The sequence below is a fragment of the Cervus elaphus genome, chromosome 5 (genome assembly GCF_910594005.1).
Source record: "Cervus elaphus chromosome 5, mCerEla1.1, whole genome shotgun sequence".
NCBI lineage: Eukaryota > Metazoa > Chordata > Mammalia > Artiodactyla > Cervidae > Cervus > Cervus elaphus.
Genome location: NC_057819.1, coordinates 86,349,290 through 86,376,622, shown reverse-complemented (window position 1 = coordinate 86,376,622; position 27,333 = coordinate 86,349,290). Strand labels below are relative to the sequence as shown.

At 43.9% G+C, this 27,333-nt stretch overlaps 1 protein-coding gene across 7 annotated transcripts in view; it reads left to right on the top strand.

Moving 5' to 3' along the window:
- The window catches only part of ACACA (acetyl-CoA carboxylase alpha), a 276,125-nt gene that overhangs the window by 208,605 nt on the left and 40,187 nt on the right, over positions 1 to 27,333 (top strand). For all 7 annotated transcript variants that reach the window (XM_043902905.1, XM_043902907.1, XM_043902908.1 and 4 more), the window contains 5 exons: positions 1,122 to 1,219; positions 5,197 to 5,317; positions 6,209 to 6,319; positions 23,987 to 24,130; positions 24,719 to 24,839. In XM_043902905.1, coding sequence (XP_043758840.1) covers positions 1,122 to 1,219; positions 5,197 to 5,317; positions 6,209 to 6,319; positions 23,987 to 24,130; positions 24,719 to 24,839 — 595 coding nt within the window. The remainder of the gene's footprint in view (positions 1 to 1,121; positions 1,220 to 5,196; positions 5,318 to 6,208; positions 6,320 to 23,986; positions 24,131 to 24,718; positions 24,840 to 27,333) is intronic.

Genomic DNA, 27,333 nt, shown 5'->3' with positions numbered 1-27,333 from the left:
CAAAGCCTTCCCTGGCTGTTCTTCTAGAAGGTCAACTCTCCCAGCTGTCCTGTCTCCTCCGTCTATTTTATTTTTTTCCCCTCAAACGTTATTCCCATTAACATCGTATATTTAACTTACTTATTTTGTGTACTTTCTGTATCTCCTACTAGAAGATAAGTTGTGTAACGCCAGAAACTTTTCCCCTTTTCGTCCCTTCCTGTTTTTCCCGTGCCTTCCATGTAACAGGCACCCAATAAATGTTGGTGACGGACACACTGCTGACACTCCGTGCTTCCTCAGCAAGAGTCAGGCAGGATCGGTGGCAAATTCAAATTCATGTCTCTGACATTTTGTGCTCGTTGTGGGACAAATTCAGTTAAACAGCGGACATAGTTTCTCATAGTATTTTAAGTGTTTGCTTGCTTTTTTTTTGTTTTTTGGTCTGAGTGACTCATTCACTTAAGGTGAATACGTGTATTAAGTAACTCTGTGTGTGAGTGAGCATATGTATGTATAAAAATAAGCCAATTATGAAATGTTAGTATGATTTTTTTTAATGTACGTAGGGATTATTTTAAAAAGCAAGTTTTTTTTTTGCTTTTTTATTTAAAAAATAAAATATTTATTTAAAAAAACAAAAGGTACAAGCTTAGTGTTTACTGATCATTAGCACTGCATAGACATCTGATTTTAAGATCGAATACTCCAGTTTTGTGATGCTGTCAATTATCCTTGACCCGTCTATATTTTGATGGTACGATGGTACCATTGTGAGAAAATGATGAATAGTAATTCATATAAAGCTTTAATTTTGTGTTGATATTTTTAATGGAGATATCACCTAAGATTAGAGAATGACCCTTTAACCTTGATGAAAAGGAAATGAGTGCAATGTATCAGTACCTAAAGTTGCAGCTGTAAGATACCTAATTTCAAGGATACAATGATACAGAAACAGACACCTCCATCTTTCAAAGGAGCATTCTCAATGCTAGTATTCTATGAGACAGTAACTCTAAGCCATGATTTGGCGATTTAAAGCTAGCTTAGAACAAGCTGCATCATATGGGCTTTGCTGGGTCTTCGGGTCATGTGGTGATGGCAAATAATGGGTTAAAAACTATCTGTGCTTCCCACAGGGATACAAATATTTATATCTGACCCCTCAAGATTACAAGAGAGTCAGTGCTCTCAACTCTGTCCATTGTGAACATGTGGAAGATGAAGGAGAATCCAGGTAGGTATTATCTATCAGAATAAGTTGGCCGTGGATTCAAACAGGAGAATATGATCATTTTTTTCTCACTGTCCTGCTGATCATGACCTTGAGCAATGAAGATTGCTTGTTGCATAACCTAGAAGCCTTAGGTATCTCCGCTCTACCACTTAACTAGCTAAAAGGCAAAGTTATTCATTGAGGCTTTAGAATTGTTTATTATATTCATTTGAAAAGTTGGAACATACAAACAATTATGAAGAAAAAGTAAAAACCAGCTATAGTCCTACCAAGAGATCACCATTATTAATATATATTATATACTTTCTGTCATATGTATATACATCTTTTTTCCTACATAATTGGGGTCATAATAGAAAAGGTCTTTTGTAATTCTTGCCACTAAAAATTATTTGGGGGGGAACTTTTTATATTCTTACAATATTATTTGAGAATATGATATTTAATGGCTTCATATAAATCTTTATAATTAATGTATCATATTTGAGCATTCAGACAATTCTAATTTTTACTGCTATACCCTGGACTGATCATTCTTTTATGTAAACTTTGAGGAATAGCTCTGGTTATTTACTTTGTGTTAATTTCTAAAAGTAGAATTAGTAGTCAAAAAGTATATCCATTTAAAAAAAATTTTTTTTTAATAATTTCAAATTGTCCTCTCAAGAGCTGCATTCCCATGAGCAGTATATGTAGTGCTTGTTCACCCTGTTTAATTGTTCTCCACCCTTGCCAACATTGATTATTGTCAATAAAATAGGATGAAAATGGCAATTGTTATTTTAACTGGTATTTTTTGATCACCAGTGAGGTTGAACATTTTTATAATCTATCTGAAAGTATTTTCCAGAATGTTAATCAGTTGCTCCAGGATCTTATTGAATAATTCATACTTTCTTCACTTTTATAATAATCTTAACTCAATTACCAGGCTTTATATTCTGTTTTTTGTTCTATTTATTCTTGGACTAATGCCACACAGTTTTAACTGTTGTAATGGCCTAGGGTTCCTCACATTCTTAATTTTTCCCCAAAATTTTATTAATTATTTTTGTCTTTTTACATATAGGCTCATTTTTTTTTAATTCCCCCAAACCTCCCATAATGATTTTGATCTGAGTTGCATTAGGTTTATAAATTAATTTAGGAAGATCTGAGTGCTTCATAATAGTAATTCTTCCCAACAAGATATATGGTGTGTTTTTCTAATTATTTAAGTGTGTATTTGAAGTTTTATAGTTTTCTTCACATAGGTTATGCCAGAAGGTCCCAGTCTTTTTTGGTTCACAGCACCCGTATTGTCTCCGTAATTTTTTCATAGCAGCTTTAGGCAAAAAGGTATAGCTGGTATTTCTGATTATTGAGTAGTCAGACCCAGAGAGCTTCATAAGTATTTATGCTGTGAACAACATGGGTTTGAATTTCTTGAGTCCACTTCTACATGGACATTTTCAACAGTAAATGCAACAGTACTATACCATCTGTGGTTGGTTGAATCTGTTTATAGACATGGAAGAACCATGTGTTAATAATCAAGCACCAACTATAAGTGATACTTGAATTTTCACCTACTGAGGGTTGATGCCCCTAACTATGGTTATTGTTCAAGAGTCAACTGTATAATACATATCACAACAGAAAATTTTTTTATTTCATTCTTAAATTATTGCAGTTACTTACTTATGGGATATTTGCATCTGTACGACGTTGCAGATCTTAGAATCAGCTTGGACATAGCCACCCTCACATCTTGTTCTGCACTGATTTTTGTGTAGAACTCCCTCCACCCCGCACCACCTTCAAAACTGAAAACCCAGCTTTGCAAAGATTGTCAGAAGGAATGTAGCACTACCTAGTGTTAAACCATGAACTGCTTGAAACTAGTAGTTCACATGGGAGCCAACAGATATCACATAGTATTTCTCTCAAAAATTTGAAATGTCCTTCAGTGCCCCTGAGGGTTCACTGTGGCACCCATCCCAGGATTTCTTGGTGTACAGTGTAGGTATTGTGGGATTTTGCCATTTTTTAAATAACTCTATATGTTTTGCACTTGTTTCTTGCTACTCTGAACAGGATTCCCACCCCACCCCCACCATTGTATTTTTTTAACTCTTTGTTACTGGTATGTCAGAAGACTTGATTTTTGTATATTGCTTTTGTTAAAATAAGTCACTTTTCTTCTCTGAGCTTTAGTTTCCTCATCTGTATGAAGAAGAATCAAGTGAGCTTATGTATGTGAAGCCCTTATGGGCACAGTACTGAGCACATAGTAAGCAATCACAGATCCTGGCTGTTATTATCTATGATAATGGAGATGATATTCCTTATCACACTGTACTGTTGTGAGGATCAAAAATGACACACATAAATCTTTTGTAATTGTATTACGTTGCACAAAGGTTTTTATTAAAGTAACATCAAAATGTGGTACTACCTTTTTTGTTTTTTGGCCGTGTGATGTGACATGCAGAATCTAGTTCCCTGACTGTGCTCCTTGCAGTGAAAACACAGAGTCTTAACCACTGGATCTCCAGGGAAGTCCCTGGTACTACTTTAAAGAATGATAGTCTTAAAGGTAGAAGACTTAGATCATAGAGCAGAAAATGGGAAATTTTTTATTCTCTTTCATGTGATGCAATAGGAAAAGATGTCATTTAACAAATCATAAACACCTGTGAAACAGTATGCACTCCTTAGGAGGGAAAAGATCTGCTTTGCAAGGAAGGCTGGCTGGGCCCATGAGTATGTGTGACTATATGGCATGTGGGCCTTATAAAAAGAACACATAACCCCCTCCCCCACCACCAAATTACTGTGACTCATTACCCATTAACGCAGATTAACTTTACCTGTAACATAAGTCTGGAATCTAGAGTCTAGATACAAAGCCAAAGGAGTAACTGGGAGAAGGAATTACTGGGAATCCAGGAAGCAGAAACACAAAGCCACAGAACAACAGCGAGGGCAAAGAAAAGGAATTGGTGGAAGGCTGGAAGTAAAGGAACAGAGAAATATGGGGGCAAAAAAAAAAAAAAATAGTTCAAGAGCCACTATGAGACATTTATTTATTATTTCAGTTTCTAAGACTGTGCCCAGTGCCAAACCTTCTGGGCACACGTGGAACAATAAATAACATATGCCCATCTCTATGTCCCACTTTGTATTTTTCCTTTATTAGCTGCATTCCCCATCTCCCATTTCGCATTATCAGCTATCACTCCTAATCTCCCACTGAGAAGACCCGTGAGTGGCTCCCCTTGGATCCACAGGCTGCTTTCTGGACAACTTGCCCAGCATTTCACTTTTGCACACATTCCCCCTGCCCCTCCAGAGGACTGTGTCAGGAACTCTCATATATACACTGGGTACTTTCCAAGGAGCAGGGATAGAGTGCACTGTGTTGACCTTCCCTTCATCCTTGTTTTGGAAAGAGAAAGGATTTGGAACTTGAGAAACTGTTCTCACTGTGCCTCTGGATTTTTTTTTTTTTTTAATTCCTAGGTAACATTCATCTAAAATGCGTGATTTAATGGCTGTGGCTGATTGTAGAGAGACGTGTCCTAGAAAGGAAGAGGTCTTCTGACACTGGAGCGCCATCTATGTGTCAAACCCTCTCATTGCTGCTCAATTTAACTCGACTCAGCTCTCAGAAGTGGATGCACTCTAATTCCCATCTTACACAAGTTACCTTATCCTTAGAGTCGCGCTGCCGTGTGTGTCAGAGCAGGGATTTAAACCTGTCTACTTAGTTTCAGGTTTTGCTCTTTCCGCTATACCATATTGCTTCCAGACAAAATAGGCACCAAGCTAAGAAGGAAAGATATATGAATGAAGAGTATAAAAAATGTACAGAGCTCTGGTGTTAAATATAAGAGTTCAGTATGCTTTAACAGCCTATCAGTGGTGGTTATTCTGTTAATGGATTGTTGTTACCGTGTTTAACCTGTCTAATTTGTCATGGCTCTGTCCACCAGGTACAAGATAACTGACATCATTGGGAAGGAAGAAGGACTTGGAGCAGAGAACCTTCGAGGTTCTGGAATGATTGCTGGGGAATCCTCGTTGGCCTACGACGAGATCATCACCATCAGCCTGGTAAATCTTGGCCGAGGGTGAGATTTTTGGAGAGCTGGCTGTGACTAGGATTTGCTTTTTCCACCGTCACTGCTGTTCAGCCTCAAATGAGAGCATTTCTTTTAAAAAAAAAAAAATTGATTTATTGGCAGTGCTGGGTCGTTGTGGCTGAGTGTGCTTTTTACTTGCAGCGGGTGGGAGCCACTCTCTAATTGCGGTGCAGGATTCTTCTTATGGTGGCTTCTCTTGTTGTGGACCACGGACTCCAGGGTGTGCGGGCTTCAGTATTTGCAGTACCCTGGGCTCTGGAGCACAGACTTAGTTGCCCCATGGCATGTGGGATCTTCCCAGACCAGGGATCGAACCTGTGTCTCCTGCACTGGCAGGCGGATTCCTATCTCTGTGCCACCAGGGAAGCCCCAGGAGCATTTCTTTAAAATTGTAAATCTGCAATTTGATTTTAATTGTGCATAGTAGTAGGACAATAGGATAATGTACATAATTGGATTCCCCAGATAAAACTAGCACCTTGTGTTAGCCTTTAGTTTAACTTCTTATTTCTCAAATATTCTACACAGTATTAACAGCTTAAATTTCTTTTCCTCTTAACTAGTTTCCTTTTTCATACCTCTAGTGTGGGTGCTACACGTCTGTGGGGCAGGCAAACGTGTAAGAGAAGTAAAGGGCCTGAGACCCTTTAACTGTTACTTGAATCATTGAGTGAATTATGTACCTTCTTGGCTTTAACCAGGAAATTGTGTTTTTGTATTGTTATTTAATCAAACAGTTTTCCTATCTTAAAAAAAAAAAGCAAACTTCTGTTAATGTGAATTTTTTGTACCTATACCTTAATTCTTACAGCTTGGGAGGGAACATAAATATGTGACATGTCAAATTTATTCTTTTTTTAAGGTTACATGCAGGGCCATTGGGATTGGGGCTTACCTTGTCCGACTGGGACAGAGAACCATCCAGGTCGAAAATTCTCACTTAATCCTGACAGGAGCTGGGGCCCTCAACAAAGTAAGTTTCTAGGGTTTGGAAGAAGTGTGTGAAGCTTTTCAAAGACTGTTGTGAATTCTTAATTCTAGGTCTTGATTGGTGGGGGAAGATATTCAGCCCACGCCTTCCTCAGTCTCTCCCTTCTCCTCTCTCCGTTTTCTCTGCCTATTCATTCATTTGACATAATGAGTGTTATGAGTACCTACTGTGTGCCTGACACTATTCCAAGCCCTGTGGATATGTTAAGAAACAAACCATATATATCTCCTGCTGCAAAGAGTTTATATTCTGATGTCTTTCTAGAAAGATCACATTTCATTGACTGCTTCTGTTCTGTCCTCCCTCCCTTTTTCTCATCTGTGAGCAAGCAATGTGAGATCTATACCTATGAAACATCCTCTGAACATGGCAAGGGTATCAGGTTTTAATATTTTGAGAAATTTGTGAAAGTACCTCTGAAAAGGAGCACTTAAGATGTGGTGCCTTATAGGTAAGTAAGTACTTGGTAAATGTTGAATGGGAAGTAGGCAGGTGGATGCATGGATGGATTGCTAAGAAAAGAGTATGACATGGACATTTACTTTCCCCAAAGAAATGCTTGTGCCTTTTCAATCCAAGTTCATAGTGGCTTTTCCACAAAGGGAAAAAAATAGATAGTTTTCACTCTTACAGTGACCTCAGTACCTAAGAATACTTGCATATTACAAAGGACCATGTAGTTCCCCCTTCTTTGCAGGCATAGGAAAATTATTTTCTCTCCAAAGCTAGGAATATGTAATAGTCTAAGGCTGGCTGACTGACCTCATACAACTCACATAACCTCTCAGCTTTCTTTATCTGTCAAAGATGGGTAATAATTTCCACCTTTAAATGATGCTGTAAACATCAAATGAGAAAACATAGGTAAAAGCACCTAGAACTTGGCGCAAAGCACTGGCCTGCACTGCAGTTCCAGTTACCTTTTCCTCTCTCTTAACTTGGTTTGAGGATTGAACTTGGGGAATTACACATGTGCTAAGTCGTGTATTAGACTTGCACAAACTTTTTTTTTAGGATCCAGCCTTGACTTCCACGTGGAAGGATTGGAGTTAAGTGTCCTAGCCTATCATCCCCAGTTAGAGCAAGCTGACACTGCCGCCAGCCCAGTTAACTTTGGGGGACGACAGAAATGAGAATGGTGTGAGGTGATAAGCTTGCTCTCTGCATCCATGTGAACTCCGTATCCTTCTCTGGGTTTGCCTTTCTCTCCAAGGAAAGCAGAGCAGTGCTCACAGTGGCCGACCTGGATGTCCTGCTCTTTCTTTAGAGAGTAGCCTGGAAATAAAGATTGTGAACTGTCTCTGCTGAAGGAGATTATTGCTCTGAATGAAACTGGCTGAGAGTCTTAACGTTTTAAAAAAAGTTGTTCTTCTGGATCCTTTTTCTTAGAATGAGATATTCTGTAGGTACCATTATCTGTGAGGATCCAATGTAACGAAGACACCTACATTTCTATAATGTTCCTCTACCTGAACAAAGAACTAATTTCTGAAAAGGGTCTTGTCACACTGAGTTTCTTATTTTTTCCCTGATACTGAAAGACTCTTCCAAAAGGCAAAGGTGTTGTCACTGTTGTCGTGTTGTTCTCACTGCTGCTGGGGGGTTTGTTTTTTCCTGAAAGCTTGGTAGTTGAATTTCAATCATGCTGCAAAGAAAGCATTAGGGATTTTGTTTTGTTTTCTTAAAATCTGGTTGAATTGCTGTGATCAAATTCATTATATTCATCTTCCTCTTAGCCTGCAGGGCTGCTGGTTAAAGAAGAAGGCTAGTTGTAGGGAAGAGATAGTGAGGCTGCAGCTGTAACTTCCCCTACAATGCTCATTTCCAGAAGGATATGATCTTTTGTATGAGTGATCAGTTAGAGGGGTTACCTAACCCTGCCCTGACTGCTTCGCTATCCTCTTACATGGAGCCATGGAGCTGGCAGACCCCCGATTTCGTGCAAATTCATTAAAATGTCCTGTCTGCCCCTGTGCCTCTCAGGTATGAAGAAGGGGACTAGACAGGAGCCAGGCTCTCCGGAGGCCCCCTCCGCCTTCCTGCGTGTGCACATCGTGTCTTTGTGTGCACCACTACCGCCCTGCACGCCTGCCTTTTCTTCTGTAGGAATCTGCGTCTCGCATCCGCTGGGCGTGTGTCCAGGTCACTCTGAGTGCATGTCTCTTCCTGCCTGAGCGCCAGTCTCTCTCTTTGTGTCTGTGTGCTTCCCTGAGTCTCCATGTGTGAGAAAGTCTTTGTGTGTGTCTGGAGCCCTGTAGAGCCTTCCCACGCCCTGACCATCTAGCCCTGTCATACGCGTGTACCTGTGTAAATGTAGGTGGTGGACGCGAGCCTTTAGACTGTAAACATTTGACCCCTACCTTTCTGAGTCTTCATCCTTTATGTTAAACATTAGAGCGAAGAGCCAGAAGGGGGGGTGCATGCAGAGGTTGTAGGGAAAAAAAAAATCTGTGTGTGCAAGTGCCGATCCCGTTGACCCCTTTGAAAATTGAAATAATGATAATGCGCGTCTCCTGACTGCATCAAAGTATCAGCACATCAAAAGCCAGGAGGCATGAAATGCAAATGATAAAGTGAAAGCAGATGGATTGTGCATGATCGCCCGATGCCCAATGAATTTTAAAAGGTGCTGGATTGTTGGGGGGGCTGGGGGTGGGGGTGGTACTGAAATAAACACGTTATCCCTGCGATTTTTTTTTTTGTTCTTGACGCGCACTCCTGACAGTATTTTTTTCACACTTGAGTGAACACCCACTTCATCTCTCTCTCTCCTCTTCTCTCTTTCTCTCTCTCTCCTTTCTAACTCCACCTCCCCCCCACCCCCCCACCTCTTACACGTCTCAGGTCATGTCGCTGCAGCTCCGGTGGAAATAATAAGATATAAACCACGAGGTTGTTATTTGCATAGAAATAGCATGGAGCCCCAGGCAGCAAGGGAGAAGGACACAGGGATCATTTGTCTAAAATTTTAATGAAAACTTTTGCTGAGGCAGAGATTTTTTTAAAAACTTTCTTTCTCCCCACTCTTCTCCTCCCCCTCCCCACCCACCTGCACCCCGTCTCTGCTTTGACTGAACACAGTTGGGTGTGAAGAGAAAGGGTTGACACTCCACATATCACACTTCTGTAACGCAGCCACATGTAAATTGTTTGTTCCTTTAATAGAAAGGAAGCTGGAAAGACACGCATTCCCAACTTAATACACTGCGTGTCTACGTCAAGCTTTTATGGCTGCACTCCATCTCAGCACCCACGTGGTGTTGCCCGTCGTTAGCCAACCCGGTTTTAATTAGTTTAGCCCTTCCTACCTCTCTCTTCCAAAGACTCTTACTTTTAAAGGATTTCTTTTTGTAGCAGGCAGTGGTCACCTGCTCATAAAACATGATCATCCCCACGGTTTCCTGTTTCTTCCTTTCAGTGATTTCACTGTTCACTTACACATCTTTTTAGGGGCTCCATCCTCTGCCACTCTGTCTTTTGTTTTCCACAACCAGAAAGTGCTCCCGACATGTGTACTTTGGCCCCCTGTCCTTGTGATCTGAGTATTTGTATATCCTCGTTCCTTGAATGCCTTGTTCTTTGCTGCCTGTAGTTCTGTGTGAAATATTCAGAATATTACACAGGTGAGGAGAGATACAGGAACCAGTTTTCTTAAGCATTGCAGAAGCAGAGTTGACATTTGAACTCAAGGCGATGGGCTGGTGATAGGGGCAGCCTGAATAACTTTGTTTGAAACTTAAGAACATCTGTGTGGCTCCTTGTTGCTTTCTGGGTGGGCTGGTGGCATGAGGCCCATTTTACAGATAGGACGACAGGAACAGTAGAAGGCAGAGTAACTTCATTCCACCGACAGACTAGAACCAGCCGCAGAACATGAGCCTTCACGTCCCTGAGTTTCATTCAAGGTGCGCTCAGTTCCCTGGCTCAGTGTCCACAAGGCCTGAGAAGAGAAAGTAGTCTGGTCGTTTTACTTGTTTATTTTACTTTAAGCTGCACTGGGTCTTCATTGCTGCCTGGGCCCTCTCTAGTTGCAGCAAACAGGGGCTGCTCCTCGTTGTGGGGCTTGAGCTTCTCGCGGTGGCTTCTCTTGCTGCTCAGCACTGGCTGTAGGCAGGGGGCTTCAGTAATTGCAGTGCGCGGGCTCAGTAGTTGTGGCTTAGTTACTCCGCGGCATGTGGGACCTTTCCCGACCAGGGATCGAACCTGTGTTCCCTGCATTGGCAGGCGGACTCTCAGCCACCAGCCCATCAGGGACGTCCCAGTGGTTATTTTACTTTTTGTCCAAATGTCATGAGTGATAACATAAGAGAAGCTCCTAAGGGCCTGCTCTTTCATGTCACCCAAGGGAGGGGGTCATGGGTTCCCAGTTCTTCAAACAGTAGGTGGTGGGTGGGCAGATCCTTCAAAATACCTCACTGAGCGGTAAGGACGGACTTGATGGACGTGACAGGCTACCTGCCAGAAGGGCGTCAGGCTGGCTTGGCAAAGGCAGCAGCTTGTGTGCTTGGGAAACTGGAAAAAAAGACCCTTAATGGGCTGTGACAATTTGTAGAGTCATAAACTCCTAAGTCGAGGCGACATGGGACGTTTGCAGTGACTTTCAGATCCACTTCCTCTCCTTCCACTCCCTGCTCTATGTGCACTGTAACGTCAGGTGGTCAGTAGGCCGGGAGGACCGAGAAATATAAGGGATATAGACTAGAGCCTGCCAGTTCTCAATCCACTGCCCAGACGTGGTGAAAGCTCTCTCTTTATACCAAGAAATCAGAATTGCAGTTTATGTCTTGTTCTCTGGACAACAACTGTCTCTGGAGGTAAGGCATGTGCCAATGGTCTGATAGATGGATTATAGATTCATTCAAGAGGTGATGTATGATTTTCTTGTGCTAAGGCATTTTAAAGCTTCTGCATTAAGGGGGGAAAATATCCAATCATCTCATTCCCTTTAGAGAGACCAGGTCCCTAGTACCACTGTATCTGCCAAGAAAAAGTAAATTATATGGTGAGTGTGGCTAGGGCTATGTGTTAGGCCTGTAGTGGGGCTAATTCTGCTAATCTTGCTTTTGAAACTTGGTATCAGGCCCTCTCTGGATCTCAGTTTCCAAATACATACTTTTGTGTGTCTCTACAACGTGAAATGTGACTCTTGGGGGTACAGTATCAGAGCCCCTCCCAGGGGCTTATAGCACTAGGAACCTGCACTGCATTCTCCGTCCTTGCCCATGACTCTCCGATGTGTGAGTCAGCCATAGAGGCTCGAGAAAGGAAGGGGTGGTTCTTCAGCTCTGGCTGCCTTGTAACTGTCACGTAACTTAAAGAGGCAGACTGGGGACTTCCCTGGAGGTCCAGTGGTTAAGACTCAGAGCTCCCAATGCAGGGAGCACAGGTTCCATCCCTGGTCAGAGAACTAACATCCCACAAGCCTCACGGTGAAACCAAAAAAAACTAAATAGACTGGCCAGGTTTGAGTCCAGGCTTTGCCAACTCTGAGCGGAGTGACCTTGAACAATCTACGTAACCCTTCCAGGTCCCAGTTGTGTTAACCATAAAACAGGGATTGTAACAGGCTCTTGTGAGGATTAAATGAGTTAATATAGGTAATTCACTGGTACTGTTGTCGTCTTCCTAAGATGCATTTAGGGGCCTGTCTCAGTGCAACTCTTTATCTAAGACGTGGAAGTGAAATACAAACACAACGTTCGCTCTACTTTCTGACCCTTGGAAGGCAAAGATTCCTTTAAGAAAATGTTAGATGTCAGTCCTCACTGTGGCAGTACATCCACATATTGACTTTCCCCATAGATGTTATCTAAAGACAATCACACACTTTGGAAAGCCATTAACGTAAGAGGCACCATGTTCGGTCCTGATAGGGTAGTATACGTGTCAGTCATCTGTCTGCGCGGGTCCCTAAGGACTTGTTGGTACAATAGCCCATAATCACTCTAAGGATCAGTCCAGCAATTTGCATTTTTAAAAGTCCCTAACTACCTATTTTCACAACAGACAGGCCCTGTTCTCTGGAGCTCCAGATGGGATCACTCTCCTTTCTAAAGAGGGCATGTGAGCTTCCTCTCGGAGTCAGCCTCTCTTCAGCATGAGGAATGAGCTCTCAGAAAAGGTTGCCCATCCCCTTGGTTTTCAAGCCCTTCCCCCTGCGCACACATAAAATAGGGGCACACACCCGACCCCATCTGGGGGGTTGTTTAGTTTCTCATCCGATGTTCCTCGGGTCTGGTAGGAAACTGTACCAGGTATGTTTGACTCCATGAGTGTGCTGAGGCAGTCAGTCAGCAGTCTGAGCCCCGATCTGTGGTGGAATTGTCATTCAGGGATCCACTGCCTCTGACCCTCTAAGAGAGCCCGCGTGGGCATGGTGGCTTAGAGACTCAGGATGGGAGAGCCCACACAAGCATCAGACTAGAGCTTCTAGACAAAACCAGAGCTCTGAGGCTCTGCCTGGGCATTGAGACTGGGGAACGATCATGATCGACAGCCTATTATAAATGTGCTAAAACTTCTTGAAGTTCCAGAGCCTTTGATGTTAGTCACTCAGTTATGTCCAACTCTTTGTGACCCCCATGGACTGTAGCCCTCCAGGCTCCTCTGTCCATGGGATTCTCCAGGCAAGAATACTGGAGTGGGTTGCCATGCCCTCCTCCAAGGGATCTTCCCAACCCAGGGATTGAACCTGTGTCTATTATGTTTCCTGCATTGGCAGATGGGTTTTTTTTACCACTAGCACCACCTGGGAAGCCCATCAGAGCCTTTAGATTTTTTAAAAATTGTTTATTTATTAATTTGGCTGCGTGGGATCTTGGTTGGAGCACGAAAGATCTTGGTTGCGGAGTTCGGACCCTCTAAGCTGTGCGCGAGCTTAGTTAAGCGCCTCGGCACGTGAGATCTCAGTTCCCCAACTAGGGATGGACCCCACTGCATTGCAAGGCAGGTGCTTAACCATCACCAGGGAAGTCCTTCAGACTTTTTTTTTTTTTCCTAAGAAAAAACAAATAAATTCTTTTTTTATTACTCCTCTCCTTGCCATGTACTAGGTAAAGCAACTAGCCCAAAGCAGCTTTGGGCTCTTATCTCTTTGGACCTCACTTTCCTCTATGTAAAATACATTTCCTACCTTAAGGTGAAGGCCAGAGGGTCTCTGAATCCTAAATTCTCTTTAATTTCTAGTACTGTCTTATGCTATGAAGGTGTGTCTTGCCTTGTAGACAGGGAACTGTGTTAGGTTCGGGCAGGGAGAGAATAGATTGGGGCACTGGTGGGGAATCTAAAAAAGTAACTACATGTGAGAGAATTCTGTGTTAGTGTGATTACATACTGCTGCTGCTAAGTCGCTTCAGTCATGTCCGACTCTGTGCGACCCGATAGACGGCAGCCCACCAGGCTCCCCCGTCCCTGGGATTCTCCAGGCAAGAACACTGGAGTGGGTTGTCATTTCCTTTTCCAGTGCATGAAAGTGAAAAGTGAAAGTGAAGTCGCTCAGTCGTGTCCGACTCTTAGCGACCCCATGGACTGCAGCCTACCAGGCTCCTCTGTCCATGGGATTTTCCAGGCAAGAGTACTGGAGTGGGGTGCTATTGCCTTTTCCAGTTATTACATACTAGTGATATATAAAATTACTATGTATTAGCAAGGTTAGGAAAGGGAGTTGTAGAGCATAACAGTTAAAAAAATTTTTTTCCCATATTACAGAAGAATAAGTGCCATGTGGTGATGGTGGTGATGTTGTTCATGTTGAGAACAAGTGGTCATACAATTATTGCTGGAAGAGGAAGGATCCTCCAAAGTCCCACTGTCCGACTGTTGTTTGAATTTCTGCTGTAACTCCATTACCAAATTGTCATTCAGTGATGCTTGAAAAACTCAACTGAAGGGCAACTCAATTCTCTTTAAGCCAATCCCTTTCATCTGTGTGAAGTTCTTCCTAGTCTGTTTCTCTATACAAGCTAATTCCTCTTAAATAGTAGTTCAAAATTAACAAAGTGATTCCCAGTTTGATGGTCTGGCCTATTGTAGAACTGAACAGAACCAAACTCTTTCCCATGTATTTTTGCTTTCAAAGTCCAGTCTTGTCTCAAGAACAAACGTAGTAAAGATGATAATGCTCTTCAAAGATAGAAAATAACATTCTGGCCAGCTGAAAATATGAAATAAGTTTTAATTACTGGAGGAACAGCTAAAACTCACCACTCTGAAGTAGTACTCTCTAGAACCATAGGGGTCTGCCGCATGCTGTCCACCCAGGCTTTTATACCTCCCATCACCCACCTTGTTGAAAGCCAAGGTCCTGATACAGGACTGGAAGATAGGGTCTTTTTTTTTTTGCTGCACTGGGTCTTCGTTGCCGCACGTGGGGTTTCTCAGTTGTGGAGAGTGGGGGCCCCTCTCCAGTTGCGGTGCGCGGACTCATCGCGGTGGCTGCTCTTGTCACCGAGCACTGGCTCTCTGCACATGGGCTTCAGTGGTTGAGCCTCTTGCTCTTAGTTTCTCCTCGTAGCGTGTGGATCTTCCCAGACCAGGGATCGAACCTGTGTCCCTGCATTGGCAGTGGATTTGCAACCCCTGGGCCACTGGGAAAGTCCAAAGATAGGTCTTTCTGAGAGCTATATATTTAGATACTAGTTAAAATTGATAGTTTAGTGGGACTCGTTTCAGGAATCAGTAGGGTGATGTAGACTAAGGGACTCTGAGGCCCTCCGGGCACACAAACCAAACCAGATACTAGTTTCTCACCCGCTCAGCTCGGGGAGCAGTCTCTGGCTCACGCATACTTGTGACCTGCTCTCTATGTGTGCCCTCTCTCCAGAGCATGCTCTCCAGCCCCCAGGATGCTCCCTGAGTCTTGGAATCAAGAGATGCCTCCACTTCATAGGTTCTGGGGTGTGTCGGGTCTGTACATGTTCTGCCTCTCATAAAACATCATCCCTGAACTCAAGCTAAGTGCCCCCCAAGGACTGGTGCCCTCAGCAGAGCAGCTCAGCATCTTCATCTTCCCAGTCATTTAGACGTTATGCCGCCTTGTGCTGGATTTTCTTCGCTTTTCTTTCCAGCCATGTTCATTGCTCTGTCTTTGCAAATTAGTGTTCAGTCGAAGCTCTGCTGTTGCGTCTCTCCCTCTCCTCTCCCCTTAACCTTTCTTCTCCCCCCCCAACCCCAGCCTGAAACCCAAGTAAATTAGCTTCTCACCCCTGCCCCCCAGTTTAAAAAAAAAAATTCCCATACTCCTCCAGCAATGTCTGTTCTTGGATTTGCAGTCAGCAGCCATCTCCAATAACCATCCGGCTGTCAGCTCTGCAGCTCCCCACTACCTCCCACCTCCCCCATCACTCACCAGAGGAAAAAGAGAGCCAGGGCCAGAGCTTGAAATATATCATGCAATAGTGTATCATGAATTTGTTGTGAATCACAGCGGTGAAGCAGGTTTATTTATTTCTGAGACCTTAAATCAATACAAAGTAGGTCTCTTAGTTCTGAAGCTGGGATGGAGTGTGAAAAAATGAGCCCATTGTACTCTTAAAACTTTGGGGAAAGGAGATGACAGCTATATAATTCCATTTACCAGGCACTAGGGGCTTTAATGTGAAGGTGACAGGGAGCTCTTTGTGCATTTAGAGCACCATATCTTCTAAATAAAAGATCTGTAGACTTGATAGTGGAGCATAGCTCCGAGTTTAATAATCTCCAAGCATTAGACCGAGCCAATATGTTCCCAAGTCAGAGAGGTCCCCCCCAAACACTCATAAATTAAAAGTGCAAGAACTGCACACGTTGGTAGATTAGAAATGCAAGGACTTCAGTCTTCCGGGGCGAAGACAGACCTGGTCCCTGGCTGTGCACAGACTGCTGTGTGAATATGATAAAGACGCAGGAAACGAGACTGTTTAGAAACCTGATTCCTGACTGTTCATCATTCTCAGGAATGTCCCCTGTGCATGGATCCAGATCTGGCTGTGTCCCTTCTCATTCAGAGTGGCCGCCTTCACACAGTCTAATCAGCTAACGTCCACCGTCAGGAGTGTTGAATTATGAAAGGAGAAGCTTTAAGAGCAGTTTAGGTTGGTACAAATTACCATGCCCAGGCTTCGAGTTTTTCTGGTTGATTCTTGACTGGGTCCTAATATTTTTAATGTCTCAGAGTCTGGAATTTAAGCCCTTTAAAATAGTTTGCACATAAGAGAAAGTGAGAAATCAGTGTTTATTTAGGAAAGGAGCTCATCCAAATTTAACCAAGAGCGTAAGATGCAAATATGGGAAGTCAAGACCGTTGAAACATATCATCAACTTATGGGTATCTTCATTTTCTATCTAACCCTTTGATAAAATGTCTTCTCAACAGATAAAGCAGGTTTATGCAGCTCAACAGAGCAACCCTAATGTAATATGACTTTATAGTATATAGAGTTACTAGCTTAATTCTAACCCAGGTAGAGAATTTTGAAAGAAAAACCCAGTATCTCCACTGGGGAAAACTAAAAGGAGAGGAAAATCAAACCACTCATTTTGCTTAAGGAAGCCCCAACACATATTAGCACTAATAGGAAAGACTTCTTTTGCTTATAGTAGTTCAGCTTGCTGAAAATGCCAGCGAGAGCTGAGTTTTTATAGAGTCGTGAGAATGATGGCAGTTGACCGGCATTTACTGTGTGCCTGTTGTGTTAAAACTAACAGGTTTTTCATGTGTTCCAAGAGGAAAACGTTAAATTGCCACCCACCAGTTGTAGATGAGAAAACACAAACAGAAAGCCTGAAGAGATGACAGGTCGGTGTTACTCCCCAAGAAGCCGGGTCACAGCAGGCACCAAACTCTGCGCCTCTCCACTGGTGGGCAGAGGCAGTCACACAGCCAGCTGCCTTCTAGTACCAACCTCATGTCCCATATCTACTCAGAAAACCCCCTGGGAGGTGACTGGAAAATAAATAAATAAATATATATATATACATACATATATACACACACACATGTATACATATAAAGAGTTCTCACAACTCAATAATAGGAAACAACCCAGTAACTTTTTAAATGGGTAAGAAATTTGAAGAGACATTTCACCAAAGGTGTAAGGATGGGTAAATAAGCACATAAAAAGATATTATCATTAGCATATTAAAAGATATTTATCATTAGTCATTAGGGAGACACAAATTAAAACCACAGTTAGACACCACTAATATAAATTTAAGTTGACATACTAAATGTTGAGACACAAGGATCCGTGTTGGTCAGGGGTGGGAGAAGGGAATTGATTACAAAGGAAATGAGAACAGTTTGGGGGCTGATGAAAACTTTGGGGGCAGTTGTGGGTGGTGGTTATACGCCTATGTGATGGCAGATTTCATAGAATCATACACCTATAAATGGACAATTTTACTATATGTGAATTATATGTCAATAGGCCAGACTTTTACATTTTTTCCTGTATTTAGAGGTAATTTATTGTCAGTATGCTCAAGTCTGCAGCTAAATGAGCAGTTGATGGATCCCTGAGATGAGTGATTTTATCTGGCATCAGTTTTGACTCTGGAAGTCTATGTCTTTTTCTTATACGTTTGACAAGTAAACTGTCATGAGGTTCCTCTCTACCCCAGTTCTTCCTTCTGCCATCTACCTCATTCCTCTATTCTCCCTGTATCTCAGTTTCTTTTTGCATAAATATATTTTCTTTTTTAAAACATTTACTTATTTTTGACTGCACTGGGTCTCTGTTGCTACACGCGACCTCTCTCTAGCTGTGGTGTGCTGGCTTGTCATCGCGGTGGCTTCTCTTGTTACAAAGCCCTGACTCTAGAGCGCGGGCTTCAGTCATTGTGGCATGTGGGACCCTAGTTCCTGGGCGAAGGATCCAGTCTGTGTTCCCTGCATTGGCAGGCAGATTCTTAACCATGGGGCCACCAGGAAGTCCCCTAAATATCCTTTCTACTGCTGGTAGCACAGTCCCTTTCTCCAGTTTATCCATCAGCAAACCTGACCACTTTGTAATTTTGCTGCTTATGAAGAGATTTTTGGGCTTCCCAGCTGGCGCAGGGGTAAAGAATCTACCTGCCAATGCAGGAGACACCAGAGTCCCCTGGAGAAGGAAATGGCAACCCACTCCAGTATTCTTGCCAGGAAAATTCCACGGACAGTCCATTGGGGCCGCAAAGAGTTGGACAAGACTGAGCACGTGCGCGTGTGCACACACACGCACACACATACAGATTTTGGGTCTTACACACACACACACACAGAGATTTGGGGTCTTACACACACACACACACACACAGATTTTGGGTCTTGCAGTGGATGGTGTTGAATCCAGCCATGGCTCACATCAGAGGCGCGCGCACACACACACACAAACACACACACACACACACAGATTTTGGTGTCTTGCAGTGGATGGTGTTGAATCCAGCCATGGCTCACATCAGAGGCTTCCCCATCCCCTGCCACCAGTATGTCACTGTGTCCCTTCTCTAGTCCCAGCCTGCCAGTTGTCAACCAGCTCTCCGGTTTGCCAGTGATAATAATGGCAACAAAGCAGGAGAGGAATTTGCAACCTTGGGTCTCTGTATTAAGGGACTATATTTTGGAACCCCCAAATATTCTTGGTCTCATAGGCACTGGTCCTGTCTCCCGAGAGGTTTAATTCCATTCACCCTTAGATGTATTCCTGGAGAAACATTTACACAGTAACATGTGCTGCACCACTTAAAATTGTTAATTGGAGATTGAATTACTTGTCAGCTTTTAAAAATGTAGTCTTCTCAGGTCAAGGAGGAGGGTGTTAGCACCAGGAGTAGATGAGCTATTACATTTTTTTCTTCCCCTTCCTCTTTTCACTCCCCCTCCCTTCTCTTCTCTCTCATCCTTTCTCCTTTCCTTTGTCCCTATTTTAATACTTCTTCCTTCTTCCCACTTTTTCTTTCTCATCTCTCTCTCCCTTTCTGCCTTAACCAAACCTTTATCAATATCCCGACAGATCCCAGAGTGACTTTAATGTCTAAAATCATGGAGGAAATCCAGTGATGACAATTGCTTAGGAAATTTACAAAACCCCTCCTGAAATCCTCTTGAGAGTGGAAATACCCTAATGAGAAAGAGGATGGCAGCAAGGACTCCACGTGCATAGCTGAATTCTTAGATCCACCAGGAATGTTTAAAGGGGAAAACGTTGGGTAAAGTGGGAGAAAACAGCAGCAGAATTTTCATTTTTTTATGCATCGATATGCATCATTATTTTTCACATCTGCAGCACACAATTGCAAATATTTGCTTCTGAGTCTGAGGGGCCCTGATATAATATGTATATATCAGGACAAAAGCAATTTTTTTGAAAAAAAATTGAGCTAAAGTTGCATCTATGAAACTCGGAAAGCTCAAAGCCTGTGTGCTGACGAATATCCTGACAAGTAAATACTACACTCATTTAGTATTACACAGTGATTTCATTTGCACAAAACCTCACAATACTCTGCCACTTCACTCAAACGTCTGGAGCACTGGGGAAGGGAAGAAACGAGTTTATCTTGATCTCCAAAAAGGGATTTAAGGGCGAGAGCAGGCGGTATATTAGACTGTTTTCATTGCCTGTCAGCTGGGGTAAACCTGAGCTGTCTGCAGCGTCTCTAGATAAGCGGCAGCAGCAGCAGTGGTGCAGGCCTCTGTGTGTGTGTGACTGCGTTCATCTGTGCTGCCTGTGCATCTCAAACATTCCTAAAGGCTCTCTAGCATCTTTCACGGAGCCTCTAACATTGGTGTTGTGCTAATCACTGGCTAGAGGCAGTGCCCTCAATTCCCAGGTCTGCCAGCTGGAATGACTGAGTGCTAGATGAGGCTTAGTGTTATGTGGAGAGTGAACGGAGATCCTCTTTCAGGCTGAGCCCTCCTTCAGCTCCGTAGGCGTTGGCACTCTTCAGCAGGGGACCAGAGATGGTGCCTGTTCCTAGTATTTCATGGCACTGCCTCTCCACTTAGACTTGGGAGCAGGTGGCAAAGTAGGGCCTCAGCAGCGCCCCCTGTTTTGAGTGGTTCCTATGTTTAAGTGGTTACTGATGCTGTTGGCAGATAAACCAAGAGTTTGTATCATGCAGCATAAAATGTGCAAGGAATAATTTCGGAAATGGAATGTGGCAAGCAGCATGACCTATACACGAATGGGTGTGTCCAGGTTGAGTAAAACTGTATGAATGATGCTCACCTACTTCACGAAAATGTTATGTTGATGAGGGTTGTGTACCCCAGGTTTTGCCATAGAAGGCTGGTAGGGCAACAGATTGAAGACCATAGCAGTGGTTCTGTCTAGGTGGGTTCTTTTCTCTGCCTTCCTGATGCTCATCAGGGTTAACGTAACTGTTCCAGTGCCATCATTTCAGAGTTGAGCAGAATGGGTTTTGTCTTTGCCCAGATTCAGCTTCTGCAGTTGGAGCTTTTGTTGTGAAGTATTCTAAAATCATTAAAACCACTTGAGTCAGCCACGACCCCTGTAAATCAGGAGCTGTTGTGTGCGCCCTCATTCTCCTGGTACATGCTGCAAACATATGGTCGTTGAAGATGAACTGGAGGCTCCTGCTTTCTCTTCCCCAGTTGTTGAGTAGCCATGATTGTTAGCATTTGTTTGTGGTTAGTGAAGCAGGCTTCATTTTTTGTGTGTCCTTCCCCTCTGCACCTGCCCCCACCCCCTGCTGCCCACCTCCTGCGATAAGGCTGACCAGAGAGAGCTCTTCGGATACTCTGTCTGCCATATAATTTTTATCCTTAGTTCCCAAATGTAATGAATCCTCTCAGATGGCAAACATTTCTTTAGCCCAGGATAATGTTCTTGGCTGTAGTAAGCCCTGGTTTTCCTCCTCAGAGGAGAAGAAATGTAGAAATACTGCTTGCTGCCTTTTCAGAACAATGCCAAGATGTCAGAACCTGAGTTTCCACTAGTAAAGGGAAGACATGCTAAGTGATTAACTCTTACTCCTTCCAGATCTGACTCCCATTAGATGTAAGAATATGGGGTGGAATGGGTGGACAAGGAAGCCTCCAGGAGGATCCCAGTTCTGGAGGCTCTCTTCCTCTTTGAAATGAGGGGGCAAAGATGTCTGAGGAAGGTATATTTGAACAGCTAAGCATCTCTTGGTCGGTTTCAGTCCCTTTTTCTGAGATTGGTTCTCGATGGGTCCATTACTGATTTGGCAGAGGCGTGAGGTTCTAAGTGGTTGGACGTTATCAAGTCCTAGAGACAGGGTTTCATGGGAAAGAAAATAGCATTTCTGAGTACAAAATAGCCCTAGCTATTTTCTTGCTTCCAGGCAGCAAGGCATTGTGGGCCCCTGACATACTCTCTGGGTATCAGATATTCAGGGTCAGTGCAGTGTCTCCTTTTTATTTCTTTTCCCCCTTTCCAATTTTATTTTAATAATTAAAAATACTGCTGATCACACCGAACGACTTCTGGCAGAGAGGCAGTCTGTCCCAGAAGGACCAGCTGTGGGCCATCGGGTTTATGATGTCCATAAAACCAGAGCCAGATCGGAGCGCGGCCTCCCTGAGTGACAGGGCTTCTGCCTCCACCAGGGTCCCCCGTCATCTGACTGCTCTGGACATTTGCTGGGGGTTGGGTTTATTTATTTATATTTTTTGCTCTATCTTGTTTCCTGATGCATGTGCGAGTGTGCATGTGTGCACACATTTAAAGATAGAAAGGAAACAGGTATGTAATGCCCTCTGCCTGTTAGAAAGACTAAAGCCATAAAAATAACAAACGGCGTGTATTTGCTAGAATGTCAAAGTTATGAGTTTATTTTGTAATGATGTGCTCCTGCCTTCATGAGGTAAACTGGCCGTGGCGGAGGTGTTATTAGTAATATGGACGCAGTGGAGCAGAAAGCCGAGTGACCGAGAGATCAGTGTATCAGTCAGGGAGAGGGCAAATGGAAAGAGACAGCAGGAGAATGAGAAAAGAGCCGCAGCGCCTCGGCTGAGATGAAAGAGACTGGGCGGAGGACGGGAGCCCAGTGGTCAGATTCGGCCTCCCCACTTCCGGGGGCTCCTTCAAAGGCGCGGCGGGGCACGTCGCTCAGCTCAGAAGCTGAGCAAAGGCTTGTCTCTGTGCTTCCCTAGTGAGGAAAGCAGAAATCTGAGAGCCATTTTGCCTCCCATATTCCTTTCAGAAGAGTCTCTTCCACCTTTCCTCTTGCTGTGTGGTTGCTAAGTGAGTGTCTGATTCTTTTGTGACCCCATGGACTGTAGCCCTCCAGGCTCCTCTGTCTGTGGAATTTTCCAGGCAAGAATGCTGGAGTGGATTGTGATTTCCTTCTCGAGGGGCTCTTCCCCACCCAGGGATTGAACCCGAGTCTGCTGCATTGTCAGGCGGATTCTTTACCAGTGAGCCCCCTGGGAAGCCAGCCCCTCTCCCCTTTGGAGCTGAAGCTAAATGGAACCCAGGCCAGCTGGGTCCCAGAGAGGTGATGGCTCTGGCTGCCCGCTTCTTCAGCCTTTGGCAGGTCTTGATCCCAGGGCTGACCCAGCCTGTAGGGGAGCTGCTCACAGCTCCAAACAGGAAGGGGCAAAATGGGAATATACAGGTAGAATTCGCTGGTCTCTCCCTTATTAGGTTCTCCCCCAGAGGCTGGAAATGAATAAAAGTAAGGAAGAAATTTTGTGTTGTGGTTATTTTCCAGAGGAGGAGGAGGAGAAAGGGAAAAGAAAAGGTAACATACCGTAAGCGGCTCCACAACTGTTAAGAGCTCTCCAGGGCTACTGTAGATGACTGGCAATTACTATACACTCAGCAGTTTGCAGGAGTCCATGATCAGGCTGCCAAGCTTCCATCTGCTGGGTCAGAAAACCTCCCTCCCCAAAAGAAATTATTAACCAATCTTCAAGGGGAAAGAAACCCTACAATTTCTGAGTCAAAAAATGTTCTCTCTCTCTTTTTTTTTTCTCTTTTTTTATTTTTTATTTTTTAAAGGAAACTTTATGGTTTCCAATCGCAGGTGCTTTTCACTCTCACAAGAGTTAAACTCCTCTTGTGGATAGACCAGGGAATTAGGACCCTGAAGTCCCTGGAACCTGGGGAGAAAAGGACCCAGGAGAAGCGGGTTTGGCCATAAATCACTGCCCTGTGCCCAGCACACAAAGAGGACTTTAGGCTCAAGGCTTCATGTATGTGTCATGAGTCGCTTCAGGATTTCACGTGAAACATCAAGTGTAAAGGGGAAAAGTAACCCTTGGAAAAAACGAGGAGTCCAAAGCTCTCAGTGCTCCTGTTTAACTGAGACTCGTCGCTTGAGGTTGTCAGAAGCAGGCACTCCCCCTTCTGTGTCTGTGGGCAGCAGCGCGGCGTGGCCTGCGTCTCAGGGCTCCAGCTTTACCCACCGCTGCGGTCTCCCCTCAGGGTTCAGCCTGCCACCACGCCTCTGTGGCAGCTGACAGAGAGGGGCTTGCTGGTGTTTACATTGCCACAGAATATGTGATTGTCTGAAACGCCCTGTGTGTCTTCTGAGTATTCTTTTTAGGACAAAGGTCCAGACAGTCCCTCGACACAGCCCACGGAGGCGGACTCTCTGTCTTGCAGAAAAAAGAATCCATTTTAGTGGCAGTTATGAGGCAGACCTTGCCTTTCTCTCTGACGGGATGAACGTCTTCTCTCTGGCCTGTTTCTCTAGGTCCTCGGGAGGGAAGTATACACCTCGAACAACCAGCTGGGGGGCATCCAGATCATGCACAACAATGGGGTGACGCACAGCACCGTCTGTGATGACTTTGAGGGGGTGTTCACCGTCCTGCACTGGCTGTCTTACATGCCGAAGGTGAGTCCTCCCCACTTGCTGCCGGCACCCAAAAGCCTGAAGGACCCAGCTTTTTTGCCACAGCTCACTGCCTCAGCGTGTGAGACTCGTTTATGGGAGAAGGATTTTTTTTCTTACAAAATATTCTCTAGAAGCTGTTGATTTCTTTTTTTTTTTTCCTTATAGCCATCTTTTGCCTCCTACCTTTCTTTAAAACGCCTTTGGGTTTCAGGGGGCAGGCCCCCTTCTGATGATTTCCAGCCATGAGTCCTGTCTGGGCTCAGACCCCAGCTTCTCACGGCTTCTTCCTCATTGTGGGGCTTTCCCCTTTGTCATCGGCGTCCACCCCTCTGGGGGACTTCCCAGAGAGCCCTGGTGCACTGAAATCAAGAGTCCAATCGCCCCACTTTCTAGCAGGCTCCCACGAGAGACTTGCGAGCTGTACCTGTTCCTCAGGGCCTGGCTCCCGATGGGGCTGCTGCCAGCTGCTGGATGGGACTGGCGGGCGTGCTTCCGTGTGTGGGTCCTGCTTGCTTTGTCCGTCACGGTTGTTCCTGAGTTAAGAGTTGTTCACTGACCGCTGTGCTCTCCCCTCCCATCGCCTTCTAGAGTGTATACAGTTCAGTTCCTCTCCTGAATTCCAAGGATCCGATAGACAGAGTCATCGAGTTTGTGCCCACGAAGGCGCCGTATGACCCTCGGTGGATGCTGGCAGGCCGGCCTCACCCAAGTATGTGTATGTTAGAGGGTCTGTGGCACCCTGGCCCTCAGGCTTCCAGTCTTCCTTTCCATCACCAACCAATTCCTGCACGATAGCACATGACAAAGAAAACATAGACCCTGAAGTGCCTGGGCATGAGGGAAATCTGGAAAAACAGCAGCTCTCTGAAGGAAAAGGTAGAAAATCCATCAAGAACAAATGGAAAATGAATGAAATCAGCTGCTGAGTCAGTTCTAAGCCCTGTGGTCATTAGTACGTTTCTTTTTATTCTGTTATTGGAGCCCTTATTACTTAATGGCCTCAAAAAACTTTAAAACAGTTAAATATAAGCCATAAAGTCTAAGAGTTATAGGACCAGCATCTTTGACCATCTAGTCTGTGTACACAGAGATGTATAATTTATTTTATCGCCATTTTTGAAACTTTATTTATTCAGCTCTGTTGGGTCCTAGCTGTGGTGCGCAGGATCGCTCGTTGCAGTAAGTGGACTCTCTCAGTTTTGGTGCACGGGCTTAGTTGCTCTGCAGCATGTGGGATCTTCCCAGACCAGGGATTGAACCCAGGTCCCCTGCATTAGCAGGCAGATTCATACCCACTATACCACCAGGGAAGTTGCTGCCTTCCCTGGTTGGAAGACAGAACTTTTAAGTTGATAACTATATTGGGTTAGAACAAGCCCTCCCCCCATGTTTATCTAATATATCCCTCTGTCTTGGGGCTAATTTTACCAAACTTAAAAAGCAACAACAGGGGAAAAAAAGAGGTAACTTCACCTAAGACAAATGTACATTCTTGTTTGTCAGTTCACTTGGCAATTTTAACAAACCTTTTGTAGCAGGAAGTTCTTTTGTGAAGCCCTAAATCCTCTTGCTACATTTTGAATCTACATTTTTAGGCTTTTTGAGAAAATGTTTGTTCTTTTTTGCATGTTTCTTGCAACTGTTCCCTCCCCCACCCCACCCCCACAAAGGGCTGTATTTAAAAGAACGGAATGCAGAAGATAATTCCTTAAATTTAAAAGTCGTTGTGATTTTGCTGAAAGAGAAAGAGGTATTCAGGGACTGCCCTGGCAGTCCAGTGGTTAAGACTTTGCGCTTCCAGTGCAGGGCGCATGAGTTTGATCCCTCATTGGTGAACTAAGATCCCACATACTATGTGTGCAGCCAAAGAGTTAAAAAAGAAAAAAGAATTCTTCATAAGGAAAGCTTAGTAATTCTTTATGGGCACCCCCTGTAAAGCCAGGTGGGACTGTAAAGCACTTCCATCTACACCATCTTATTTGGACTTCCTGTTTCTCAGAGATAAAATGAGATGATCGTTTTACAAGTTCAAAGAAGTTAAGTGATTTGGGCAAGGTCACTTAGGAGTTAGGCTTCATTCGGAAACCTAACTGTAGATAGAAAATCACCAGAGTAGGGTTGACTTTAATTTAAAACCTTACCTGTTGTCTTCAATGCCCTTTCTTGTTAGTCTTAATAAAATTAAATAGTTTTTCTGCATAGACAAATCACCATAATAATCTTTGCCCTACCTCATTTTTATTTCAAAACTTACGATAACAGCCATGGACCTAAGATATCTATCAGTCATAAAATGCAGGACTTTTCTGGGAGAAATCAGAACAAGACCTAGAGAGTGTTCTCCTGGGAATAATGGGGAGCCATGTTAGGTGGCTTCTAAGTTCTACCGATGAATCGAACATGACCTGCTCTTTGAGGGGACCCAGTAAAGCCCACCTATAATACCTGTAGCCCTCCAATGACTCCCCTCCATCAACCAACATATTAGGCAGGAGGGGTTTTAAAGAAAAAAATATTTCCGCTTTGAAATGAAGTCTGTAGTTCCAAATCATTATTATTGAAGTAAGAATCATAAAATGATCCAGGCGTACAAAGTTAAAATTTCAATATCCTGGGCTTCCCTGGTGGCTCAGTGGTAAAGAATCCGCCTTCCACTGCAGGGGACATGGGTTCAATCCCTGGTCTGCGAAGATCCCACATGCCTTGGAGCAGCCAAGCCCGTGCTCCACAGCTGTTGAGCCTGAGCTCTAGGGCCCCGGGAGTGGCAGCTAATGAAGCCCACGTGTCCTAGAGCCCGTGCTCTGCAACCAGAGAAAGGCCCACGCAACAGTGAAGACCCAGCACTGCCAAAAATAAATAAACGAATTAAATTATTTTTTAACAAAACTTCGATAACCTTAGAGGCACTTAGAAGTTTGGTTTAGAACCCTCATCAAAGTCTGAGCCCTTTTTCAGGGGTTGAACAGGTGTGTGTGCACATGTAGATGGGCATTATCCTGGCTATTATTAATGAGAACCACAGAATAAAGTGAATTTGTGATAAAACTTAAGTTTTCTGGTTTTTGGATAATATTTTTTCATCAACTCCCTAGTAATTCATCCTGCTGTCTCTGTGCAGCTAACACTCGCTCCCAAATCGAGTGACTTCAGATTTTAATTTAGTAGAAGCGTTAAAGAAAGCAGATGATTCCTTGTGATAAGTT